At 41.8% G+C, this 25,195-nt stretch overlaps 1 protein-coding gene across 2 annotated transcripts; it reads left to right on the top strand.

The window, feature by feature from the left end:
- The first annotated feature begins 64 nt into the window (after positions 1-64).
- On the top strand, positions 65-23,739 carry LOC108268208 (SUN domain-containing ossification factor). 2 transcript variants are annotated; one of them, XM_053681640.1, is made up of 24 exons: positions 65-433; positions 4,101-4,224; positions 5,667-5,777; positions 5,927-6,132; positions 7,115-7,213; positions 8,343-8,454; positions 8,786-8,897; positions 9,037-9,158; positions 10,154-10,221; positions 10,553-10,660; positions 12,821-12,926; positions 13,453-13,473; positions 14,373-14,428; positions 14,527-14,609; positions 14,717-14,782; positions 15,282-15,344; positions 15,799-15,883; positions 16,155-17,462; positions 17,678-17,765; positions 18,504-18,608; positions 18,716-18,873; positions 18,962-19,047; positions 22,636-22,691; positions 22,860-23,739. In XM_053681640.1, the coding sequence occupies exons 1-24, from the start codon at positions 378-380 to the stop codon at positions 23,328-23,330; spliced, it is 3,870 nt and encodes a 1,289-aa protein (XP_053537615.1). In that variant the 5' UTR covers positions 65-377; the 3' UTR covers positions 23,331-23,739. The 2 variants fall into 2 exon arrangements, with proteins under 2 accessions (XP_053537615.1, XP_053537616.1); XM_053681641.1 differs by lacking the exon at positions 13,453-13,473.
- Positions 23,740-25,195: the final 1,456 nt, after the last annotated feature.

Consider the following 25,195-nt stretch of genomic DNA (forward strand, 5'->3'; position numbering starts at 1 on the left):
TTCACCAAGCACGTGTAAGTGTTGCGATCACAAATTTGTATCCAACACAGCACTGTGTACTTGAGTATCTTCACTGCTGGTGTGAAGGGGTTAAGAAGGCAGGCGTGCTCAACAACAAAAAAAAATCCCCCCTACGTCACGGCGTTGCTCTATTCTGATTGGCTGACAGACTGTACACAGACAGTCAGCTGAAACTCAACGCTGCTAACGCTAACGCTAAGTTCCTCTCTATAACCGCCCCGGTGTAACACTGTAACATTCACATTTCAACGCGAAAGCAGTCTGGAATCGCAGGGCTCCGGTGTTTCCGTGGTAACTTTTGTAACTCGTCACTTCCGGAGACGCGTAACAATGTTGCTCCGCACTTTTGGCCGATAATGAAGAGGCTGAAGGCTGCAGTGTTCTGCCTGAGCGTCGTGCTGCTGTGTTACTGGTGAGTCCAACACTCATGTCTATTATTATACTGTAGACTTTTAATGTCTTTAGAGCTTTAGAGGAAACCATACAGAGGAACTTCCTCTCTCTGACACCTGCTAGCATAGCATGTGCCCTAATGGTGCAGCTAGGAAGTCTGGAGATGGGTATTATTATTATTATTATTATTATTATTATTATTATTATTATTATTAAGTCTTCATGTTTATTAGCTACACCAGTGTGTTTCATTAAATATCATCACTCAGGAATGGAGCTTTAGGCAGCATAGCTGTCTAATAAGTTGGCTAGAAGTCTTTCTACATTTGCCTGTTGATATATTATTCATTTTGGTAGTTATGTGTTTAGATAATGTTGATCTCTCTCTCTCTCTCTCTCACACACACACACACACACACACACACACACACACACACACACACACACACACACACTGTTGTGCTGTAAGAGACAGAGACAGCTGAAATCATGATATGACTGAAATCATTAGCCCAAAGTGTAAAGGTGTCTACGTTGTTTGTGTGTGTGTATAATATATGTGTATGTGTATGAGAGAGAGAGAGTTGTGCTCACAAGTTTGCATCCCCCTTGCAGAATCTTCTAAATCTTAATACTGTTAAGAAAATAAGAAGGATGATAAAAATCCCATGTTGTTGTTTATTTAGTCCCGTCATGAATAATCTATTTCACGTAACCGATGTTTACATATAGTCCACAAGTCAAGATAATAGCTGAATGTACACAAACAAACCTGTTCAAAAGTTCACACACGCTCAATTCTTAATCCCGTGTGTCGTCACCTGGATGATCCACGACACGATGTGTTTATGTGTTGTGAGAGTCGTTCGTGAGTCCCTTGTTTGTCCTGAGCGGTTAAACTGCCCACCGTTCTTCAGAGAAATCCTCCAGGTCCTGCACATTCTTTACTTTTACAAGATCTGCATATTCGAGCCCTTTCTGACAGTGTTTATATGATGCTGCGAACCATCTTCTCACACTGAGGACGACTGAGGGACTCGTACACGACTATTACACAAGGTGCAAATATTCACTGATGTTCAAGAAGGTAACACGATACATTAAGAGCCAGGGGGGTGTAAACTTTTGAACAGGATTAATTAATTTTTTTATTTATTGTAACGATGGAGTTATAAAGCTCAGAAAATGTGTGATGATGTCATATAGTTCTGTATATGTAACTGAGCTATACAGGTATCTCTTGTGTGTTACTGACGGAGTATAAAGTCATCGTTTGACCCGCACGAGTTCTGCTGAAACCAAACCATTATCTAATCTAAACCTGTTCATTTATTGCTAGTCAGAAGGTCGTATTGTGTATTTTCTCTCTGCTGTATCGTACTCGCTTCTCCCTATGCTCATTTCCCATGTTTTTACATGCCTTGTTTTAACCCTCGCATGCGTCGAGTAGCGCTCTGTTCCATCTCTTGTACAGTTATGTCACTCCTAATCGACTAGATTTCACATAACTGACCTGCGAGAATTCATTTCTCTCAGATTACAGAGCGTACCTATTAATTTGAGCTGATATTACATGGTTTATGGCACAGCACAGGCCAACGTTACAAGGGTCAGTCATTAGCACACACGTGTTTGGGTGACGCTTCGTGTTACGACAACTTGGACTTACACGCCTGTCTTACGCAATAGCCTTAAAATAAATTGTGGAAAAGCAGGTGATTTTGGGTGGAATGTAGCTTCAGGATTTAGCAGTGTGAGTGTGTGTGTGTTGGGGAGAGTAATTTAGACTGCACTGTTGTGAGACACATCTCGAGTTCTGCTTGAGGCTGAACTGTCTTCACTGATTGATAGTGCTTGCTTGCCTTCACGTTGCATCATTGAAAGAGTCGTCCAGAATAAAGATACTGATTATGAGAAAGCTGTGTGTCGTGTTCAGAGCTCGTTGTATCTGATAGAGTTCTCCTCATTTGCAAATAGTATGGAAATAAGAAGCCCGAAAAATCTGCCGTGTCTTACAGTGTTGGTGTTCGCGATCGCATTTTTATGTTCTGCAACCGTCAATGAGTGAAGCCCTGTAAACTGATCAGAGTGCAGTAAGGGGTGGGTGAAACAGCCACAATTTTATATCCGGGTATTATCCACAGCTTGGAAATTAGTGTTTTGTATATTTGTGCGTTTATTCGTTTATGTATTAGAGCTTATTCATTGATGTGGTTGTTAAGGGATTAGTATTTATTTAGGTTTGTTTATTTATTTATTCATGCATGTAGTAGTGCATGTGTATGTTTTAGTTATTCATTCATTAATGTATTAGTGTTTACTTATTTATATACAGTGGGGGGGGGATAAATATTGGACGCGTCAACATATTTTTTCAGTAAATATATTTATAATGAGGTTATTCACATGAAATTTTCACCAGACATCAGTATTAACTCAAGAAATCCGCAAACAAAGAATGGACAACTTTAAGGTCCATAAATAAAGTTGTGTGTAATAAAGTGGAATGACACGGGGGAAAAAAGTATTGAACGCGCTAAGAAAAAGCAGTTCTCCAAGGCAAGGAATCAGCTGAAATCTGTAAGTAATTACACCCCCTATCTGTGCAAGTTAATATCAGCTGGGTTAGTAAATTGATGGTCTATAAAAAGGCTTTTCATTACCAAGGTGTCACACAAGAAACATCTCATGATGGGTAAAAACAAAGAAATCTCCCAAGACCTTTGGAACCTTATTGTTGTGAAACATATTGATGGAATCGGATACAGACGTGTTTCAAAACTTATGAATCTTCCAGTAAGCACCGTTGGGGCCATCTCTCAATTGGTTTCAGAGAAAATGAAATCAAGGCATTAGAATGGCCCAGTCACTCACCTGACTTGAATCCAGTTGAACAAGATTTAAAGACAACATGTTTAGAAGAACGGGCCAAAACCACACCTGAATACTGCGGCCCATTCATTTCTTCATACAGGAAGTGTCTTGAAGCGGTCATTACAAACAAAGACTTCTCCACTAAGTATTAAATACATTTCAGTCTGCGTGTTCAATACTTTTTTCCCGTGTCATTCCTCTTTATTACACATAACTGCATTTATGCACTTTAATGTTGTGAATTCTTTATATTTGTGGATTTCTTGAGTTCATACTGATGTCTGGTGAAAATTTCATGTGAATAACCTCATTGGAAATATATTTACTGAAACAAAATGTTGACGAGTTCAATACTTATTTCCCCCACTGTATATAAATGTAGGGATCCGTGTTTATTAATTCATTCACGCATTAGAGTTTGGTTATTCATCTATACATTCATATTTTTATGTAATGATTTAGGGATTAGTGCTCATTCATTCATTCATGTCTCTTTTAGTGTTTATTAATTTCTGTTTATTTATTTAAGGACTACTGTTAACTTATTTGCGACTGAAAATGCTTCCCGTGCTGAAGTGCTGCGTAAGTGTGAGTGTTATAGTGATTCGTATTGATCACGTCTGCTGCTCTGAAGAGCAGAAGCAGTGTGTTTTCCTCATCCAGTCTGAAACAAGTAACAATTTAAGGCAGACATGTCTGTTACCCTTGTAGCTGTGCTCAAGCCGTGATGCTTTGAATGATACTGAAAAAATCTCTAGCTATTATTTTAGCGCTATGCTGTAGCCAAAATAAACATGAGGTCCTGTTCACAGGCATCCTGTTCATCATGGCTACTGTTCAGAGCAGGATCAGCTCGACCTACAGGATCAGCCGCAGACCGCATCGGACGTCCCCAATCAGCAGGACGAGTCCGCGGAGAACAGAGGAAATGACGAGGTACGCTCTTTTCCTAAAATAGTAGGTTTAATCATGTTAGGTTTACACGAGTTTATTTGAAAGTGTTACAAAGCTTCACACCAGAGTTAATTGCGACTCTCCTTCTGGTTTTAACATTAATCTGTGTCTGGGAAGGAAATATCTATTTCTATATTCCTGTACTGTGAAAATCATGATTTTAGTTCCTCTTGGCTCTCTGGCTGTGTAGATTGGTATTTGGGGTACATGGGGGTAATTTTCCCATTTCCTTTTTTCAGAAGTGGCATGAAAAGAGTTAACATGGAGCGTGACTGACTTTGAAGCTCAGGTCGTGAGCTCATAAAACAGACTCGTAGTCTAGTATGCACATTATTAGAGCAGAGCTAGATCTGGCTTTTGTTTCCCAGATAATTTATTGAAATCAGATTTTTTTTTTTTTTTTTTTTTACACTGTAAGGGCTTTCCACATCGGAGACTACAGTCTTTTGTCCCCCATTCACTTTCAATAACAGGGAGGTATGTAAGGCCACTCAGGTGCAGCAGCAGGTGGTGCAGCAAACAGGCAGGATCCCGAGAGACTTTCACTCGTGTCTTTGAGTCAGAGTGCTTCTGAGTGCTTTGCTAGTAAACATGCTTTCTATAGAAACAGACAAGTAGTATATAATACCGTTCATCTTTCAAAGGTAATGATTAAATCACCATTAATCATGTAACGCAGCTCTCTGACAATTTTACGATGGTATGATCCAAGAGGCGCAGCTTGCGTTTGCACGTGTTGTAATATGTAAATCACTGAAATGTATTAATGCATGTTGACTGTGGAAATGTCTTGACTGAATACTTTGCATTCACGTGCTTTAACGTTTTATGACGTAGTTGTTACATCATTAGTAAAGCGAATTAAAATAGTCACATTATACTTACTATACGCTTCTTAAACATGGTAAATGTAGAACTGGTCAGTTTAAAAATGTGTTATATAAGTGCACTTATATAGTGCTTTTTTAACCTTAGGACTTCTACAAAGTGCCTTACACTGTGTCTCATTCTCACACACACACACACACACACACACACACACACACACACACGCACACCAATGGTAGCAGAGCTGTCATGCAAGGTGCTAGCTTGCCATCAGGAGCAATTTGGGGTTCAGTGTCTTACCCAGGAACACTTCGGCATGTGGAGTCACGTGGGCCAGGGATCGAACTGCCAAACGTACGATTTGTAAACAACCCGCTGTACCACCTGATCCACAACCGCCCCACGAACAAATATGCAGTTACTGCTTTGCCTCTGACTGTTAGAAAGCACTGACACTGGAGACTCCTTCCTTAAATGTTAACTAAGCATCTCTCTTTGCAGAAAACCTGACTTTAACAAATATACATGTTAGATGGAGCATCCACACTCTCTGTACAAATCTCTTGTGTTAATGCTGTGGTGTGGTTGTTAAACAGGATCTGCTTCAAGACCCTCCTGCCTCTGACACTGTAGAGCATCAAACACAGACCGACACGACAGACGAGCCACAGACTCAGGAAACCACACTGCAAGACCGTATCGATAAGGTACTCCCACACTCGGTTTTACATTTACATACGTTTTTAAATTTCTTCGCTCCAAACAGAAAGTCGCAATATTTTCTTCTGTAAATCACATCTAGTTTTCCTGTAACAACACGTTTCATGTGTATTTCATGTATAAATCTGATCTTCAGGATTTTCAGGTGGACGAGGCCCCAGCGGAGGTGGCGGTTGCCGAGTATGATCCAGAGTCTTCCATTACCCCCGAGGATGACGCTGGCCCTCAGAACACGCACGTCTCATCTCTTCCTTCTGCATCTGAAACTCAATCTGAGACTGTTCATGTCTCTGAGGACCTGTCCTCCACTGCTACTGTCTCACCTGGACCACGTGCATGCAGGTCAGAGGCTTGTAACAGCAGTGCTTAACTTTACCATGAAGTACCAAGAACATCTTTCTTGTCTGATTTTACATTTGAAGGACAAAGCTTTTGTTATCTGTTCTTTCACATGAGAAGGAGCTGACAATCAGTAGACTAAATTTCTCGAATGTAGAACGTTTATCGTAATATTCGGTGTCCGTTCATCTTCAGTAAGCGGTGTTTAATGGTCAGGGTCCAAGTGAATGCATACGCATTATGGCATTTGATAGACGCCCTTATCTGCTATGAACATTTGTCTCATTTAATGGCCTTGCTCAAGGGCCCAGCAAAGGCAGTTTGGTGGTACTGGGATTCGAACTCTCGATTGGTAGTCCAACGTCTTAACAACTGAGCTAGAACTGCCCTGTACACACACACACACACACACACACACACTCATACGGTCTGCGTGGAGTGTTGCATGTTCTCCCACCTCAATGTGGGTTTCCTCCAAGCTCTCCCAAAAACTGTTGTCTGGATTGGCTACACTAAATCGCCCCTTGGTGTGCAGGGGTGTAACCCGAGCTCGGAACCAAACCAGGGATCCTGGAGTCGTGAGGTGTGTGTGGTGACCTTTACTCAGCGTATTTCGGCAGATTCATTAAAAAATATCTCCTGAGACAAGAAACACTGGTCTTCTGGGTGCCCCAGGTTCTGAAGAAAGATATAATGAGGAACACTAACATTCAGACAATCAGGAGGAGGCTCTTCTACACGTTTGTCAGTTACAGTATACAGTATTGTCAGTCAATTCAGAATGCTCCGCCTCTTTTACCAGCTTTCAGTTGTTTTATCCTAAGCACCGCATGCATTTGTTTTGGAGGCGTGTCCATGGAGAGAAGACTGAAGGGTGGGGCTGTATTATTTTTGTTTGTTTGTTTGTTTGTTTGTTTTGGTTTTTTGTGATTCAAAACGGATCACAGTTTTCCCTCACGTTCAGCGGTGTTTTCTTTCTCTTCAGTGCTGGTGATGACTCCTGCTCTTCCCCTCCCGTCAGTCCTGTCTCCCCTAGCGCTGCCTGTGATGCAGGAGAAAACCCTTCGTACGATGCAGACCTCAGGTGCGATACCGTACATCGAGCACAACTCATTACCCAGTTATTAAGTTCTCCATAAGCCGAAAACCCAAACATGTGCAGTGTTCTGAGCCAACACAATTAGATTTTGGGTTATGTAGGTTTATGCAGGTCTTGTGAAAGAGCAATGGGTTGCACCGTCTGTCTGTAATGGGTTTATTGGTGATTAAACCAAGTGGGTTGATTAAACCAAGTGGCTTGTAAATTTTATTGCACAATATATCCTCACCATTTAATCCTCTACAACCGGGCCTCGTTAATCAATCTTTTAATAAAAGCCGTGTGTAAATGTTTTCACAGGCCAAGACAAGCAAAAATATCCAGCCAGATTTGCCAGATTTTCACTGATTTTTCTTCGTTCTTGCGTTAATATTTTGATAGACGCCAATCAGCTGTGAAATTCCTAGCTCATTCACGGCACAACTGATTTGCTGTTAGTGACGCTCATAAAAGGCAAAGCTTAGAGAAAGCTGAAAATGAACAAGCAATGATTAAACAGTGAAAGAACGCCTCCAAAGCGTAGTCTAAATCTTCCAGTAGTGCAGCGCATCCGTTACCACAGACACACACTAATTCTTCCTCCTTCTACAGGGTGCTGTTACTAACTGAATGGCTAATCACGTGTGTTGTAATTTATAGATTTGTTATCAAATCGCTTTCTGTCAAGTCATTAATATGGTATGAATATATATTACGCATATATATCTCAGTCATAACCAGTTATAGGATTTGAAGGCAATCATTCGAGGTTCACATGGAGTGAGCGTCCTTCTTTGCATAAGTTACACAAACTCAGGAACATAGGATGCGAATGCATTTTTGTTTTGTTTTTCAAACTAACCGGATTTTCATGAATGCCCCAGTTCTTGTGGAAATTCTCTCGTAAACGATTTACAAAGGAATTCATTCATGAACGAGGCCTATTGAAAGACATTTGAATAAGCAGCTCAAGCAAAATGGCGACCTAAGTGTCGTCATCGGAATCTTATCGTCTACCGCGCAGCACGATTTTGCGTAAAGAAAGTGGTTGAGATTTTAACAGGTACATTTAATTTGTTGGAAATATTTGTTTAACCAGGACCTTGTTTTCTTTTCTCTCCATGTGTTTTAATAGTCTTCCCTCGGTTTTGGAGAACAGCAGCACACCTGGAACAGGAAAGAGTACGAAGGCGAGTTTGAGCAGGGCGACTCAGGGAACCAATGCCTCCAGCATGCTGAAAGAACAGGTCAGGGTTATGAGGAACATGTGAAATTTTTTTTTATAGATACGGGGGTTTATTCCAAAAATGCTTAAAGTTGCCTAAAACGCCTGTAAAGCCACACTACAAGATCATCCCAGCTTGCATTCTTGTAAACATTTGTGTCAAACTACCTCCATTATTCTTTTTAGAGGTAGAAGCACGATAATAATAAAATATGTTCATATTTTTCCAAGTGCATTTCTTGTTAAATATCTGTAACTGCTGTTTAACACACTGATTTTGGTTTATAATGTCAGTCCTGTCGTTTTCAGTGCAGTGTAGATAAACAAGCCTTCTCTGTTGCACTGTTCACCAGAATGTTCCAGTATCAACAGAAGCGGATCCGTCTCTTCCCAGCAAAGACCCAGAAGACATTCCTACTTTTGACGAATGGAAGAAGATAATGATGGAAGTGGAGAATGAAAAAAGTAAGACGCAGTGAGCGTAACCGTCTTGTCATGGATTTGCTGCGCGTCACTGATAAGATTATCTGATCAATTTCTTAGAAATCCGTCCTGTTGAATCAAAGAATCACTGATGTTTTGTCTTTTACCTCGACTCCACCAGGTCAAACCACTCACACTTCCTGTAACGGGGGATCTAGTGTTGTTAAGAAAGTGCAGAAAACCACAAACTACGCCTCCGTGGAATGTGGCGCTAAGATCCTGGCTTCTAATCCTGAAGCAAAGGTACCCAAACCAGCTTAGGGTATTTGCATGAGTGTTGTTTTGCACTGAATGGCAATGACTTCAAATAAAATAACTTCAAGGTTCCGGTGTCTGCGCTGTATTCGATCCATTTCCACCCTCATGATGCATGAGCTACATGTTGAACCATTTCAAGCTTTTAAACCTGGTTCTCAGCACAAATTAGTTTAGATCCAACACCAAAATATTAGAAAAATGAGCAAAATTTGTGCCACAACCATGAATCAAGAAGAAAACAAGAAATAAACATGTTTTATTCCTCTTATACCACAGCAGCTGGCAACAGTTACGATTTTGAATTGACTAATGAATGCACCTTGTACGTTTTATCCATTTAAAGTTACGTTTAATGTTGTGAAACAAAGGAACAAAGTTCGTTCCTGTTATCACGTACGTTATAGCAGTCGTACCCTCCCTTCACCAGCCTCTGTTTTTCTTTTGTACTGGAAAACAGCTTCACCTCTGACCATTACGTAATGCTGACACCGGTGACTTATCAATGAAGTCGTCCTGTTAGCGAATCTATTCAAATAAACGTGTGATTTCCCTTTCAGCTGGCGCTACTTTCCACGTTGCTTTTAGAGAAAATGAATCCCGATCATAATCAGGCATTTAGCAGCATAAAAATGTCATCATTCATTACGCACTCTGTTGCCAGCTGATGTGGTATAAGAGGAATAAAACACTTAAGCATATGAAAATAATCACCCCTGGGCAGCCATATTAAATCAGCCTCATCACACTGCGCAGTTGATGATTAAAGTGGAAGCCAAAGGAACATCTGCTGGTTCGCTAAACCAGTACCGGCTCCATATTGGTGTAAAGTGAGCAGTTAAAGTTTGATGGATATACATGGCGGACGTTACTAAACAGCACAGGCATGAAGTTTCCGCACAGGAATCTCTTATCTCAGCAATGCATTTTGGAAATTCTGGGGCGAGAATGATACTTATTGCCATGTTTGTTCCTTTTATTAGAGCACTTCTGCCATCCTGATGGAGAATGTAGATGTTTACATGCTGAACCCCTGCAGCAATAAGATATGGTAAGCCAAGTCCAACGTTCACTGTATGTGCTGCTTATGAAGGACGCTGTGTATAAATATAAGGAGCACGCTCATCCGTTTATTATGGGTGGAAGTCCCCAAGACGCTGATCTAGAAACAAAATCAGCAGACATGGCAATAAAGTTTATAATACAGGTTAAAGACAAGCACTTGGCATACTTCAACTTATCGCTCACTCTGATATTTCCTCTCGTTTTCTTTTTCTCCTCCTCACCTCTAAATCACACCTCTCTAACTCAATCTCACCCAACAACATTATCCACCTTTTTCTTCAAGTTCACCCATTCTGTTCCTCTGTGTGCACCTCCAGGTTTGTCATTGAGTTGTGTCAGCCCATTCAGGTGAAGCAGCTGGACATTGCCAATTTCGAGCTCTTCTCCTCGACCCCCAAAGACTTTCTAGTCTCAATCAGTGACAGGTCAGAACATGAGAACATTTAGTTTGGTTTGTTAGATGTTTGTGACATGCTGAGATTGTTTTTGCTTAAGTTCTCGCTAGATTCTGTCATTCCGTACCTTCGGGGTACGAGGTCGTATGTGTGTGTGTGTGTATGTACAGTATCTCACAAGTACACCCCTCGCATTTTTGTAAATATTTGATTATATCTTTTCATGTGACAACACTGAAGAAATGACACTGTGCTACAGTGTAAAGAAGTGAGTGTACAGCTTGTGTAACGGTGTAAATTTGCTGTTCCCTCAAAATAACTCACACACAGCCATTAATGTCTAAACCGCTGACAACAAAAGTGAGTACACCCCTAAGTGAAAAAGTACAAATTGGCCCAAAGTGTCAATATTTTGTGTGGCCACCGTTATTTTCCAGCCCTGCCTTAACCCTCTTGGGCATGGAGTTCACCAGAGCTTCACAGGTTGCCACTGGAGTCCTCTTGCACTCCTCCATGACGACATCACGGAGCTGGTGGATGTTAGAGACCTTGTGCTCCTCCACCTTCCGTTTGAGGACGCCCCACAGATGCTCAATAGGGTTTAGTCCATCACCTTCACCCTCAGCTTCTTTAGCAAGGCAGTAGTTGTCTTGGAGGTGTGTTTGGGGTCGTTATCATGCTGACCACAGGACATGGTTCCAGTAATCCATGTCCTTAGTCTGCTTGTCTTCAGCAAACTGTTTGCGGGCTTTCTTGTGCATCATCTTTAGAAGAGGCTTCCTTCTGGGACGACAGCCATGCAGACCAATTTCGATGCAGTGTGCGGCGTATGGTCTGATCACTGACAGGCTGACCCCCGACCCCTTCAACCTCTGCAGCAATGCTGGCAGCACTCATACGTCTATTTCCCAAACACAACCTCTGGATATGACGCTGAGCACGTGCACTCAACTTCTTTGGTCGACCATGGCGAGGCCTGCTGTTTACATTGTAGCAAAGTGTCATTTCTTCAGTGATGTCACATGAAAAGATATAATCAAATATTTACAAAAAAATATTTGTGTGTGTGTGTGTGTGTGTGCGTGTATGTATATATATGTATATATATATATATATATATATATATATCTCAATCAACCATGCATGCAGTTTGTATAAGTGGAAAAAAAAAAACGTGTGACGCAAAATACTACACATATCATACATATTAATAACCCTGCTTTCAACATTTGTGGGGTGATGTGGGCGGTTTCCTTTTAAATGCTAAGTATATTTTCCCACTATTCATCATTATACCACAGCGTCATTGCATGTCGGATTCTGATTGGTTAGAAGGCGTTGATTAATTTTCTATAGCAGCAGCTTTGACAATAGTGCAGGTTTATATTAATGCACTCGTTCTAAAACATTATAGTGTCTATAGTAAGAGCGCACGCATAGCATGTTTTCCAGATAAATGGAAGTTTTTCATAAGAAGACGTTTTATGGAAGGAGTCTCCAGTTTTCTGACACGGAAAAGTCTTCAGGATAGAGGAGGTTACACTGGGGAGTTTCTTGTTAATGAGACAAATGATGAGTTTTTTTTTTTTTGTCTTATTAATTTCAAGAGAAAGAGAGAAAGGCAAGACTGGTGAGGAAATGCCTCATAACAAAATTTCAGCATCAAATATGAGCATTTTCTATGGTAGTAAGTCTGGACTTTAGCAGAATTGATAAAACCCTGTAGATAAGTAGGGGGGGACGACACTCCTCACTGACTTCCAAGCATAAATTATGATGTCTGAAGTGTTTCAGTGTCACTTAACAACAGTAAGGAATTGGACTTGCAGCCTACTGAGGATAATGCTGATAGGATTGGTAAATGGTGCTGTGTTAAGATTTCTCAGCGAAAAGAGAAAATATATATGCATTGAAGCTAAATGTAAGGCTGTGTTTCAGTTAGCCAGTGTACAGCATATCACCCAGATGTTTTTACGCCTAACTGTATTGCTACGTTTGTTTAGGAATCCACACCTTTCCCCTTTCGATTAATACTGATCATTCATACCAATGCATCCATTACACGTTTAACAAGACTAATGTTTTCCTTGTTCATTTAAGTATGCAGTTCTTGCATTGCTGTTTAATTAAGGTTCGCCTCAAATGTATTGTGGAAATGGGTGCAAGGAAACATTTCTGGTTTGTCCACAGATATCCAACCAACAAATGGGCCAAGCTCGGGACCTTCCATGCCCGGGATGAGCGCACGGTCCAGAGTTTTCCACTGGACGAGCATTTGTATGCTAAATACGTCAAGGTATGTGAGGAAGGTCCACTTGTGCTAAATCCATTGTGCTATCAGGTCAAATCCCACGACTTCCAGGAAAACCATTACACACAAGGTTCATAACGCTCAGCTGTGTGCTTGATATGCATCCTGTACCAGTCCTGTCAGTCTGGATAAAAATAGCTATGAAAATGAATGAATGAATCGTGAATAAATTTTAGGCAGTGCTTGTCTGAAGGTTAGTACAGAGATGTTTTTGTGAAGGGCTTTAAGGACTGGTTCTGCTTGGTGTGTTTTTTGCCGCTGCTTCTCACCATCGCTTTCTTTCCTTCTGTTTTTCTTTAGTTTTTTTTCTGTTTGCCTTTTGTTTTTATTGATTTAATGTTTTTCATGTCTTGATCTCTCAAGCCTTCATAATATATTTTTTTATATATAAAAAAAAGTCTCAATCTGTAGAACCAGTTCGGATTTATCATGAATTGAGAGCAAACTATCTTCTCACCTGTTTTGTCTTGTCTTTTTTTCCTGTAATTCTGTGTTTTCTCTTCTGCGTCAGATGTTCACCAAGTACATTAAGGTTAGCTCCCTCTTTTTCTCGTATGTGCTTGAATGACTGGGTGAAGAAATGAATGGTGCTCGGTACTACAGTGGAACCTCAGTGGATTATTGATTGCACCGCACCTTCAGATTAGAGCACGTCTAGAAGTTTCTAGCAGAGGATTGTGTGCAGATATCATTTTCCAGATGAGGTTCTTATCCTCTGCAGCTCCGTGCTGTGTGGTGTGGGTCAACTAATCTTGAAAAGTTCAACTTGTGTGCTATTGAGACAACCTACGTGTATATTAATTAAACGATGACTCTTATGATCGTATACGTAAATCACATCAATAAGGGGCGCACAACACATGTCCAGGAAAATGTCTAAATCTACTTCAGTACACAAACTCAATAGTACCATCTGATGGCTTTGCTTCAGAGCCAGAGTATAAAACTTGTCTGGATGTGTGAGCAGGGAGGGCTTGTGTGTAAACATAACCCAGCTAATTTCTTCATGTTCTAGGCAAGGTAAAGTGTGTGCTCTTTTCAATTAACTGCAACTAACAACCCTGAATGCTACACTTGCTCTCACTTACTTTGTGCTATGAGATTCACATATAAAGATGTCTGCTTACGTTTATGTACTAAGTGGTAAATGGTATTTGATTTTCTTTTTTCCTCTACTCCACTGTCTTTTATTGATCATCCGAGTCCGGTGAACAGCTTTCTAACAGTCTTGTTGCAATCCACATTCAGCGCAGTGCCTGAGAGAAATGGAATATTCCTCATTATTTCCCATAATACAACATTTTAACCAATTAATCTCTGTACCAGCTATACCAATATTGTCCTTATTTAATAATATGAAAAAGAAAGGTGTATTTTCCTTCAAAATACTATAATACTCCTGTTTGTTGTTACATTTTCATCTGACTGTAGGTGGAGCTGTTGTCACACTTTGGGTCTGAGCACTTCTGTCCTCTCAGCCTACTCAGGTAAAACAAAAAAAGCCTTTGTTCAAAATTGTATTTTATATATATACACACACCTAGAAGCACTGAAGTCCTTACTTATCACTGTTTTGTGTGTTCAGGGTTTTTGGCACAAGTATGATGGAGGAGTACGAGCTGAATTCTGAGCCCTCTGAGAGACTCAACTTCCAGGACGAGGATGATGGTGAGAACCGGCTTTTGAAATACTCAGGAGACCATTTCTGTCTACATCTTATCTTTCCACTGGTGTTTTATAGTCCTGTGAATGTAATTCTTCTCTTAAACCTGTAGATTATCCTCCTGGATATGTTCCATCAGGTGACAAAGCTTCAAAGAATCTGATCGGGTCTGCCAAGGGTGAGTTCCAACGTAGTATTTCTTTCATTCATTCATTCATTCATTTCTCTTCAGTAAGCACTTTCTCCTGGTCAGGCTCATGGGGAACTCTGGGCACGCCTGAATGGGACGGCATCCATTGTAGTACACATACACATTCACACCTAGGGGCAGTTTTATGGTAGCAATGACCCACCTACCAGCATATTTTTGGGAAAAAACCACTACATGGGGAAAAAGTGAAAATCCACACAGACAGTAACCCAAGTTCAGAATTGAACAGGAGACCCTGGAGCTGAGAGGCAGCAATATATAACCCTAATATATTATGTCTAATCTAATCTATGATGAGGTTAATCAACTTGAGTTATACGGTTTAACCACAAAAGTATGTTTAGTATGAAGCATTGCAGGCATATTGACATGATTGCTACAGCTAATAAGCACTGACTTGACATTTTTTTTTTGTTTGTTTGTTTGTTGGTTTTTTGTTTTTTTTTTTTTGTTTGTTTTTTTACAGATGCTATTCTGAACATGGTGAACAACATTGCTGCTAATGTGTTGGGTGGCAATCCAGAAGATGGTAATTCTACACACATACACAATCCTGCAGCTACACATGTTTGAACAATGATGTACACTGGGGGTATCCGATTTTATCTGCAGAGGGCTCGTGTGGCTGCAAACAATATTATAAGCACAGGTACAATGAAATTAAGATTTCTCCATTTGTTTTGGAAGGGGGGGCTAGGTAACAAACAAAATAATATCTACTGTCAAGCATTTCTTCATGTAAGGTGAGAATATGTTTACCCAAAGTGTAAAGTAAGAGCTGTACATGTTAATACTTTGAAGACCAAGCTCCATTAGTGGAATCAAGTGTGGCTCCAGCTTGATTGGGGAAAAAAACCCTGCAAGCACACCAGCCCTTTGCAGATAATATTTAACACTATAAATGTACAAGTTGGACAATGAACAAACACTTTTAGAAGGAATTTGGTAGTTAGTCGGCTTAATTATTCCATTGTGTTCAACAGGCAATTATTCTTCCCTGCATTTAAATGCGACTGAGACATCAGGAACTCCAGTTCAGACAGCCTCCCCAACCTCATCCAAGATTACGTGAGTACCTGAGAAGATTTGTTTAAAACATTTTACAATTCCCAGACAATTCCAGTTAGCAGTAAAAATACTGGACACAAATTAACCAGATTTTATAGTCAGTAGTACTACCCAAAGTTGCCGTGCTTATTGGATTCGTTGGTAATGAGAACAAAAGTCCGGGTAGCGTTAGCAGTATGCAAGAGACGGTCTCATTCCTTTCAGTTTTTGCCAGCTTTCATTTGTTGTTGAGTGACACGTTCCTTTATTTTCCTTCTATTGTGTAATTCAGGATGGAGAGTTTGGAATCGGACCAGCAGGAACTGAAAAAACTCACAGAGACCCCCTCAATGACGCAAGGTAGAGACGCAGGTCCGACGGCTCCTTTACCCACTGCCCCACTCTCAGAGACTGCAACACCGTCAGCTCCAGAGTCCGTTGGGACCACAACAAACAAAGAAGATCAGATCGTTACTTTGCTGCCTGAGGATGAGGTGGATGAGCCAGACAAGTCCTCCAGCTCTACACCACAGGACACAGAGAAGGAGCGGGTGAAGGCTCCACAGGAGCAGCAGTACTCAGGAGTGAAGGAGAGTTGGGAGCACACTCCTGACTCCAGTTCTTGTGTTGTGTCGCTTAAAGAGTACCTCCTGCAGAGCTGCATTCCCCTTCAGAAGAAGACAAAAAAGAAATCTCAAGAATCACATTCTCAACTGAGCACTTTCCACAAAACGGAAACCTCAGTCCCAGTCATGATCTCATCATCACTGATGCAAGTGCTCCACACCCAGACTGTGGAGACAACCTTTCCAGTGGAAGCTTCTGCTGTGGTTGTTCCATCTCTTACTGAGAGTGAACATGTGCTTGAAGCTGGATCTGTGGATCTTGCACCAAGTCTTACTTCAGCTCTGGTGACACTTACGTGCTCTGACACTCTTGCCTCTACAGCCACTCATGTTGTGGATTTTTTGGACCCTTCGGCTGTTGAGAGTTCTGATTTGAAGCTTAATGAGAAGAGCAGAGATAAACCAGTGGAGGACAAACGCACTTCCATTCTCACCAGTAACCTGGATCTGACATTCACTCCAGTTTTAACCACTAAAAGTGATGAGATGGATCAAGTACAGTTGTCTGTATCTGCAGTAGAGAAATCTACCACTGAAAAGAACACGACTCCTAGTTTGATGACCAGCACCATGGATCAGGCGACATTTACCCCTCTGTCAACTTCCACAGATCAGTCCTTTGTCCAACCAACCATAAGCAAAAGTGTAACTCCTTCTGTATCAATAACAGCTGCCCCTCTAACAGAACCCTTAGAGGTGGTATCAGTTGTAGCAGAACCTAAAAGTGAAGATCTGCTCGATGAAGCTCCCCTTGGAGGCCACAGTGTCAACACTCAATCCGAAACCTCTACTAATGGCCAATCGGTGCAACCATCGTCCTCTGACTACTACGCCGAAATCCCCAGCTCCACCGATGCACCGATCCCTGGCTCCAGCCAGAAGGAGTCAGTCTTCATGAGGCTAAACAACCGGATCAAAGCCCTGGAGGTGAACATGTCACTCAGTGGCCGTTACCTGGAACAGCTCAGTCAGAGGTGATTACTGCTCTTACTGACCATTCTTACCGTGATTTCAATAACAAACCTTATTAACATCATTTATTATTAGATATTTTCTACCTAGGCCCAAGCTCTCGCCATGACATACTCATGAGCTGAGCAAGGAAATTCGATATATGGATGGCTCCTTCAGTTTTGCTTTGAATCCTACTTGCTTGTTTGTTCTGGCTCATACTTTTGTTTTTTCATAGGTATCGAAAGCAGATGGAGGAGATGCAGAAGGCTTTCAACAAAACCATCATTAAACTCCAGAACACGTCAAGGATGGCTGAAGAACAGGTCAGCAAAATTAATAACTTCATCTCGCTGATCTTTTCCTCTGTAATGTATTGAGTGGTGGTAGGTTATGGAATGGGATATACGGAATATACACTAGAGGGCATGTTGTCATAGGAAAATTATTAATGATGCGGTAGTATGATGTGGCCCAACAAAAAGCTGGAGTTTACCATGGAGTTCCCATCCAAAGTTGATTATTTTCCAATGACCGCACAATATTCCTTGTTAGTCAGTTGTTTCAACACCAACATGTCGCTGGACTGAACCCAAGTCCTGATGTATTTTAAGATCACTGTTGAGACTGATATGGAATGAATATTGCACTCTGAATCCGTGGTCCTAGGAAGGAACAACAATTCATCAATTGCAACAACGACTAATTACTGCCTTCGAGCACCTGCATAATTACTTGCAGCCAAAAACCAATAAAACCTTTCATCTTGTACATAATTAGTTGTGTTATTTGTGCTTTATAATACTGAAAGGTAGTAAAAGTCCAGCCACTATTTCCCTGCTATTTATTAGAAAACTGAGCCATCTTATTTATGTAATGGTTTGGCTCTTAAACCAACAAAAACATGGACCGGTCCTTAAAAAGGTTCAAGGTTGCATACTGAATCTGCAACCTAGTTTTCATCAGACAATTTCTGGTCCTGAGTTGTGTTAAACTTTCAGTAGACTTTACTGGGACGCCAGAACAGCATGTTATTAATCTGATCTTTTCTTTTCTGCCTGTAGGATCAGAAACAGACCGAGTCTATACAGGTGCTGCAGAGGCAGCTGGAGAACGTGACTCAGCTCGTCCTTAACCTGTCACTGCAAGTGAGCCAGCTACAGAGAGAGGTATCGACCCACTGCCCTGACCAAAACCACTGTATATGTGCATGTGTTTGAACAGTATAGGCTACATGTTATGTTGATCAGTAAACTAATGCTGCTGTGTTGTGCAGGTCTCTGACCGGCACAGCTACCTGCTGCTGTGTGTGGTCCTCGGCTTGCTCATCTGCATCGTCATCTGTGTTAATTACTGTCGCATGTCGGCTGAGAATCTCTCGACAGAACCTGACCTATACGTACCAAACTCCTACAGCTACTGCTGCCCTGACAGGTGAGCCTCGGTACTCACACAGATTTACTCATGTCATTTTAGATGCGTTTTATTTGTGTCTAATCCAGACAATCCTGATGATTTTCAGAGATTCCCCTGATGAGGACGTGAACCCAAAGCGGAGAGCATCTTATCCATTTGCACAGTCATCCCTGCAAATCGCAACCACTGAAGGTAGAACTGCGATACACTTTCAAGCAAGATTTTACATTACATTTACATGTATTCATTCGTCAGCAGACGCTTTTATCCACAGCGACTTACAAATGAGAAAATACAAGCAAAACGATAGCAAAGATTGCATTATCAATGCCAGGAGGGTTTTGCTGTGATTCTACAGTAAACAGGGGGTGCCCATGAGCGACAGAATTCATGTCCTGGTTTTTTTATTGTAGTTGATCAGTGGACAAGTAAAGCCGCTTTTCCACCGAAATTACCTGGAACAATCAATACCAGGAGCTTTTTTTTTTTCAAGGGACCATTTGGTTCCTCCAGACCTTTGTTGTCTGAATTTCCATGATGGTCTAAAGTACAGTGAAGATTATGCTACAGTCAAACTGATTACTGGCACAATGTAAAAAAAACACACGTAGCAGTTTGCAGCAACCGAACTGGTGGTTTGGAGAAGTGGTAGCTCAGTGGTTAGTACGTTGGACTTCTGATCAAAAGGTCATGAGAGTGAATCCCAGCAGTGGCAGCTTGGCAGTGCTGGGCCCATGAGCAAGGCCCTTAACGCTCAACTGCTCAGTTGTAACTATGCTTCGCTGGGACAGGACTGAGGACTCCGGTAAGAGCAGAGGGGGGGGGGCTCTGTATGTATGTGCATGAGAATTGGTGTAACAACGGAACAATGATAGACAAACATTGTTCCCCTGACCTCGAGTACATGTCCGTAAGATGTCGGCCCTTTTTTCTACCGAGAGAGCTTACAGTGGTGATTATCACGGCTGTGTATATTCCACCTGATGCCAATGTGAACACGGCGCTCTCTCTCCTGTTGAACACCATAAACGAGCAGCAGAGGGCTTACCCAGACGGTGTTCACATAATTGCAGGAGACTTTAATAAGGCGAACTTGAAGACTGTACTCCCGAAATTCTATCAACATGTTAAGTGTTTTACTAGAGGGGCGAACACTTTGGATCATGTTTACTCCAACATCAAGCACGCGTATAGAGCCATACCTCTCCCCCACCTCGGCCAATCAGACCATCTCTCCCTCCTGCTCTCCCCTGCCTACACCCCCCTCAGACGCAGTGTCACGACCACTATAAAGACTGTTACCACCTGGCCTGATGATGCATTCTGCAAACTACAGGACTGCTTCGAACAGACAGACTGGGATTTGTTTGAACATCAAGAGCTAGAAACATTAACAGGAACGGTACTGGACTACATCAAGTTCTGTATCGGAAATGTGACTGTGGAAAAAAACATCCGGGTTTTCCAAAACCAGAAACCATGGATGACCAAACAGGTCCGCACACTACTCAAAGCCCGCGACGCTGCCTTCAGGTCTGGTAATAGAGCTCTGTACAGAGCTGCCTGTGCCAACCTGAAAGGCGGTATTAAGGAAGCTAAGGTGGCCTATAAGAGGAGCATAGAGTCCCACCTGTCCAGCAAAAATAAACGGGAGGTGTGGCAGGGTATACAGAACATCACGAACTACAGAGGCCGTGAGGCGACAACAGGAGTCCTGAGTGCGATTCTGGCAGAAGAGCTAAATTGCTTCTTCGCTCGCTTTGAAACATCACAACAACAGCACTTATCTGCTCCAGCCCCACCTCCACCCTCATCTGGCCCCCGTACCAGTCCAGCCCTGCCTCCATCCCCTTCTGGTTCCTGCACCACTCTACTTACTGTGAGGGAACACGATGTTAGACGGATGTTTCTGGCAGTGAACCCCAGGAAGGCTGCTGGCCCAGACGGTGTACCTGGTAACGTGCTCAGATCATGTGCCCACCAGCTTGCCCACATCTTTACCAGAATTTTCAATCTCTCCCTGGCCCAAGCAGTCATCCCGTCCTGCCTAAAATCAGCCACAATCATTCCAGTGCCAAAGAAATCGCCCACCACTAGCCTGAATGATTATCGTCCTGTAGCATTCACTCCAGTTATCATGAAGTGCTTTGAGAGATTGGTTCTTCAGCACATCAAGGACTACCTCCCCCCAGATTTCGATCCTTTTCAATTTGCTTATCGTGCAAACAGATCCACAGAGGATGCTATCGCCGTAGCTGTCCACTACGTGTTGAGACATCTTGAGCAGCAACAGAGCTACGTACGGATGCTTTTTGTGGATTACAGTTCGGCTTTTAATACAATAATTCCGGACATTCTCGTCACCAAATTGGTCACCCTTGGTCTCCCCCGCCTCACGTGTGCCTGGATAAAGGACTTTCTGACCAACCGGTTCCAGACAGTGAGACTCGGGCCCCACCTCTCCTCCACTCGCACGTTGAGCACAGGTTCTCCACAGGGCTGTGTGTTGAGCCCCCTCCTGTACTGTCTCTACACATATGACTGTAGACCAGTCTACAACAATAATATTATCATCAAGTTTGCTGACGACACCACAGTGGTCGGACTTATCTCAAAAGGAGAGGAGGCAGCCTACAGAGAGGAAGTCCTAAACTTGGCAGCCTGGTGTTCAAAGAACAATCTGACTCTAAACACCAAGAAAACCAAGGAACTTATTGTAGACTTCAGAAAACACAACACGGAGCTGGCCCCCCTCTTCATCAATGGGGAGTGTGTAGAGAAGGTCCACACCGTCCGGTTTCTTGGCGTCCTTATCTCTGCTAACATCTCCTGGACGGACAACATCACAGCGGTCATCAAGAAGGCTCAAACGCGGCTACACTTCCTGAGGGTTCTCAGGAAGTACAATCTGGACTCCAATCTGCTGCTGATCTTCTACCGCTCGTCCGTCGAGAGCTTGCTGACATACTGTATCACGGTGTGGTATGGTAGCTGCACCGCAGCAGACAGGGAGAGGCTTCAGAGGGTAGTAAGAGCAGCACAGAAGATCATTGGCTGCCCTCTCCCCTCCCTGAAGGATATTTATACTTCCCGTTGCCTCAGCAGAGGAAAAGCTATCATTAAGGACAGTTCTCACCCTGGCTTTGATCTGTTCAATCTGTTGCCCTCAGGGAGACGTTACAGGTGCATCAAAACAAGGACTAGTAGATTTAAGAATAGTTTCTTCCCAAAAGCTATTACCATGATAAACAAACACATGTACTGAGTCCACAGCATATGTATATATTGTCTCAAACTGTGCATTTCATAGTACCTCCGCCATCCACCCTAATATCTATCTATCGTGCATATATCTTGCATATATTGTATATCTTGTTTATTTATTTTGTTTATTTATCTGTGTATTATCTGTTTATTCTTCTTGTGTATTGAATGTATATGTTTGCACGGAACAAAAAGGAGTGGCTCTTAATTTCATTGTACATATGTGTAGTGACAATAAAAGGCATTCATTCATTCATTCGTATAAAGAAAATGAGATCATTGTAAGTCGCTCTGGAGAAGGGCGTTTGCCAAATGCCAGAAATGGTTTAGTGGTTATGATGCTTGGTTTGTGAAAAATCAGATTTTGCTCCCTGACACTCATGGGCACATGGACCACGTTGTCATTTATTTCCTGGACCTGATCATGCAGCCTCAGGGAACTTGATTATTTATTTATTGAAATTGGTCGTTCCTTCATTACACATTCTTGTCGGTAACCTTTCACGTTTTTTACAGGTCCAAGTGAAGCATATAATGTAGAAACTCGGAGGAATTCAACCGGGAGTAAAAGGGTATTGAGGCTTTTTTATTTTATTTTTAATCATTAATTAGTAGTCAAATAGAACAAACCTCATACATACATCAGGATAATTATTTATGTCCTGTTGAAAGTTCTGTGAACCATTTTGATTGGATACAACAATTTTTCAAATGAACGACTGCTCTGTCTCTCCTTCCAGAAAAAGCGTTGTAAAATGAAATCCGGCAGAAAGCCAGAGACGATAACTCCCACGCTACTCTCCACCCTTTCAGTCCCCAATGGAGGATTGCGGTGTAATGACCACCGTCCTCACAATCTGGACTTAAAGCTGCCTCCTCGTAGCCTCGTCCCTCCTCCCTTCTCCTTCAGAGACTCCTCGTCAGAGGGAAGCTCTGAAGACTCCTCCCAGTCAGACGAGCCTTCATTCTGCGGTATCGCCTCCTGCAGCCGCCTCTGTGATCCTCTGCCTGCTGCAAAGAGCTGCTCCAAAAAGAGGAACCGCTTGAAAAAGAGGAGCACCGTACTCAAGCAGCTTCTACAGCCTGTGCAGTGTAACGGCCCGCCGGTCGCGGCTAAGTTCTCCCTGCGTGGCTTAATCACAGGCTCCACAGAGCTGAACACGAACAGGCCAGGAGTCCCATTGCTTCCTAAAAAGAACAGTTATAACTGACAATGCTAACGATGCTGATCTCTATAGCCACTGCTGATTGGTAGCTACTAGGTAAGCTACACTGTTAGCTTTAACTCCTGTGGTAATGTGGTTATTCTGTGGATGTAGGAAATATGCCCACAAGGTTTTGGACATTGGGACAATCATCGATCATCATCTGCCTAGCAGACTGGAATCAGTCAAAGTCAAAATCACGACTAAAACATGATTTAAAATGTCTGAATACGCTGCTGTTTTTAGAGGGGAGAATCATTTGTACAGTTTTTAAATTGGTAAGGCTTGCTTATGCTTTACATTGTTTTTTAGACTTTGAGTTAAAAATTTTGTGTGACTCGGTCAAATGCAGATTATTTGTTAATTGCAAAATGTTGCTATTTTTATAAAAATGAATCAGAAATCATGTTTTTCACCCTGAGTCACTGTTTATTATTCTATTTGTTATTGTTAGACTGGGCTAAGAACAGACTTCCCATTGCTGCGCACACCTATCATTGCTCTTAAATCAGTTTTTAACACCAACTACACTGTAGTATTTAAAGGAGATCTATTATGACCCTTTTTACAAGATGTAATATAAGTCTCAGGTTTCCCCAGAATGTGTCTGTGACGTTTCAGCTCAAAATACAAAAATACCCCATGGATCATTTATTATACCATGATGAAAATGCCCCTTTTTGGGTGGAAGCAAAAAAACACTTTTTGTGTGTGTCTCTTTAAATGCAAATGAGCTGCTGCTCCCCGTCCCCTTTCCAGAAAAGGGCCGTGCCATTACAGCTCGTACTTCGGATACTACGGCAACAACAAATCAGGAGAACCCATATGACAGAGTCGGATTCTGATGAAGGAGAGACTCCGGCAGAAGAAATAACTGTACACTTACAATGCTTATGAAGCTGAGACATTCTTCTCATCACTGTAGCTGCTCCAGATCAGAGAACATGGCAGACTGTGTGCAGCACACTCAGGGGAGGAGCTATGCTAATGGAGCAGAGTCCGTCACCTGTCGTGGGCGGGGCCTGTTCCAATGTGACGTCACATTCGAGAGAAATGAAAACGGCTCATTTTGAGACAATGTTTATGATTTATATATTTATATATATATATATACACTGCCGACACACATTTATTTTCAAAAGCCATGTAGAATTTTACATAATAGGTCTCCTTTAAATTATATCAAACTTTAATAGGATACTCAAACTATCTGCCACGAATTTTCATGAATGTCATTACATACCACTAAACAGAACATTCATCAACGACTTATGTACAATAAATGGAAGACTAGAAATGATGCTGCAGGTGAAGTAGGTAACGCACATCCAGTCATGGAGTAGTAAATATAAGTTACAGTGGTGCGTGAAAGTTTGTGTACTCTTTAGAATTTTCTATAATATCTGCATAAATATGACTTAAAACTAAATCAGATTTTCACACAACTCTTAAATGTAGAGAACAAGAACTGAATTAAACAAATGAGACAAACATATTATACTTGGTCATTTATTATTGAGGATATTATTGAAGCTATGATTAAATGGAAGAAGTGGTCCTATATGCAACAACAGACAAGAAACTACACCAGTAGCCTTGTACTCCACCATCAGTTTCCTAAGAAACAGAATTGTGTAAAGTGTGGGTTTTTGGCCATGAGCTGGCAAAAGATCTCTATAACAGAAGTACAAAATCTCTGGGGGTGCTGTGATCACTTTCCACCCAGCAAATATAAAGAACTATTATGTTAATAGAGAAATATTCCACTTTCCAAAATATAAAAACAAGAAAATGCAGGGAAGAGCTGTTAATTCCCATGGCTAGTAATTGGGTAAGGATACAAATTGGGCTGGTGGAAGATTTAACCACCC

Source organism: Ictalurus punctatus, chromosome 7, assembly GCF_001660625.3.
Source record: "Ictalurus punctatus breed USDA103 chromosome 7, Coco_2.0, whole genome shotgun sequence".
NCBI classification, from domain to species: Eukaryota; Metazoa; Chordata; class Actinopteri; order Siluriformes; family Ictaluridae; genus Ictalurus; species Ictalurus punctatus.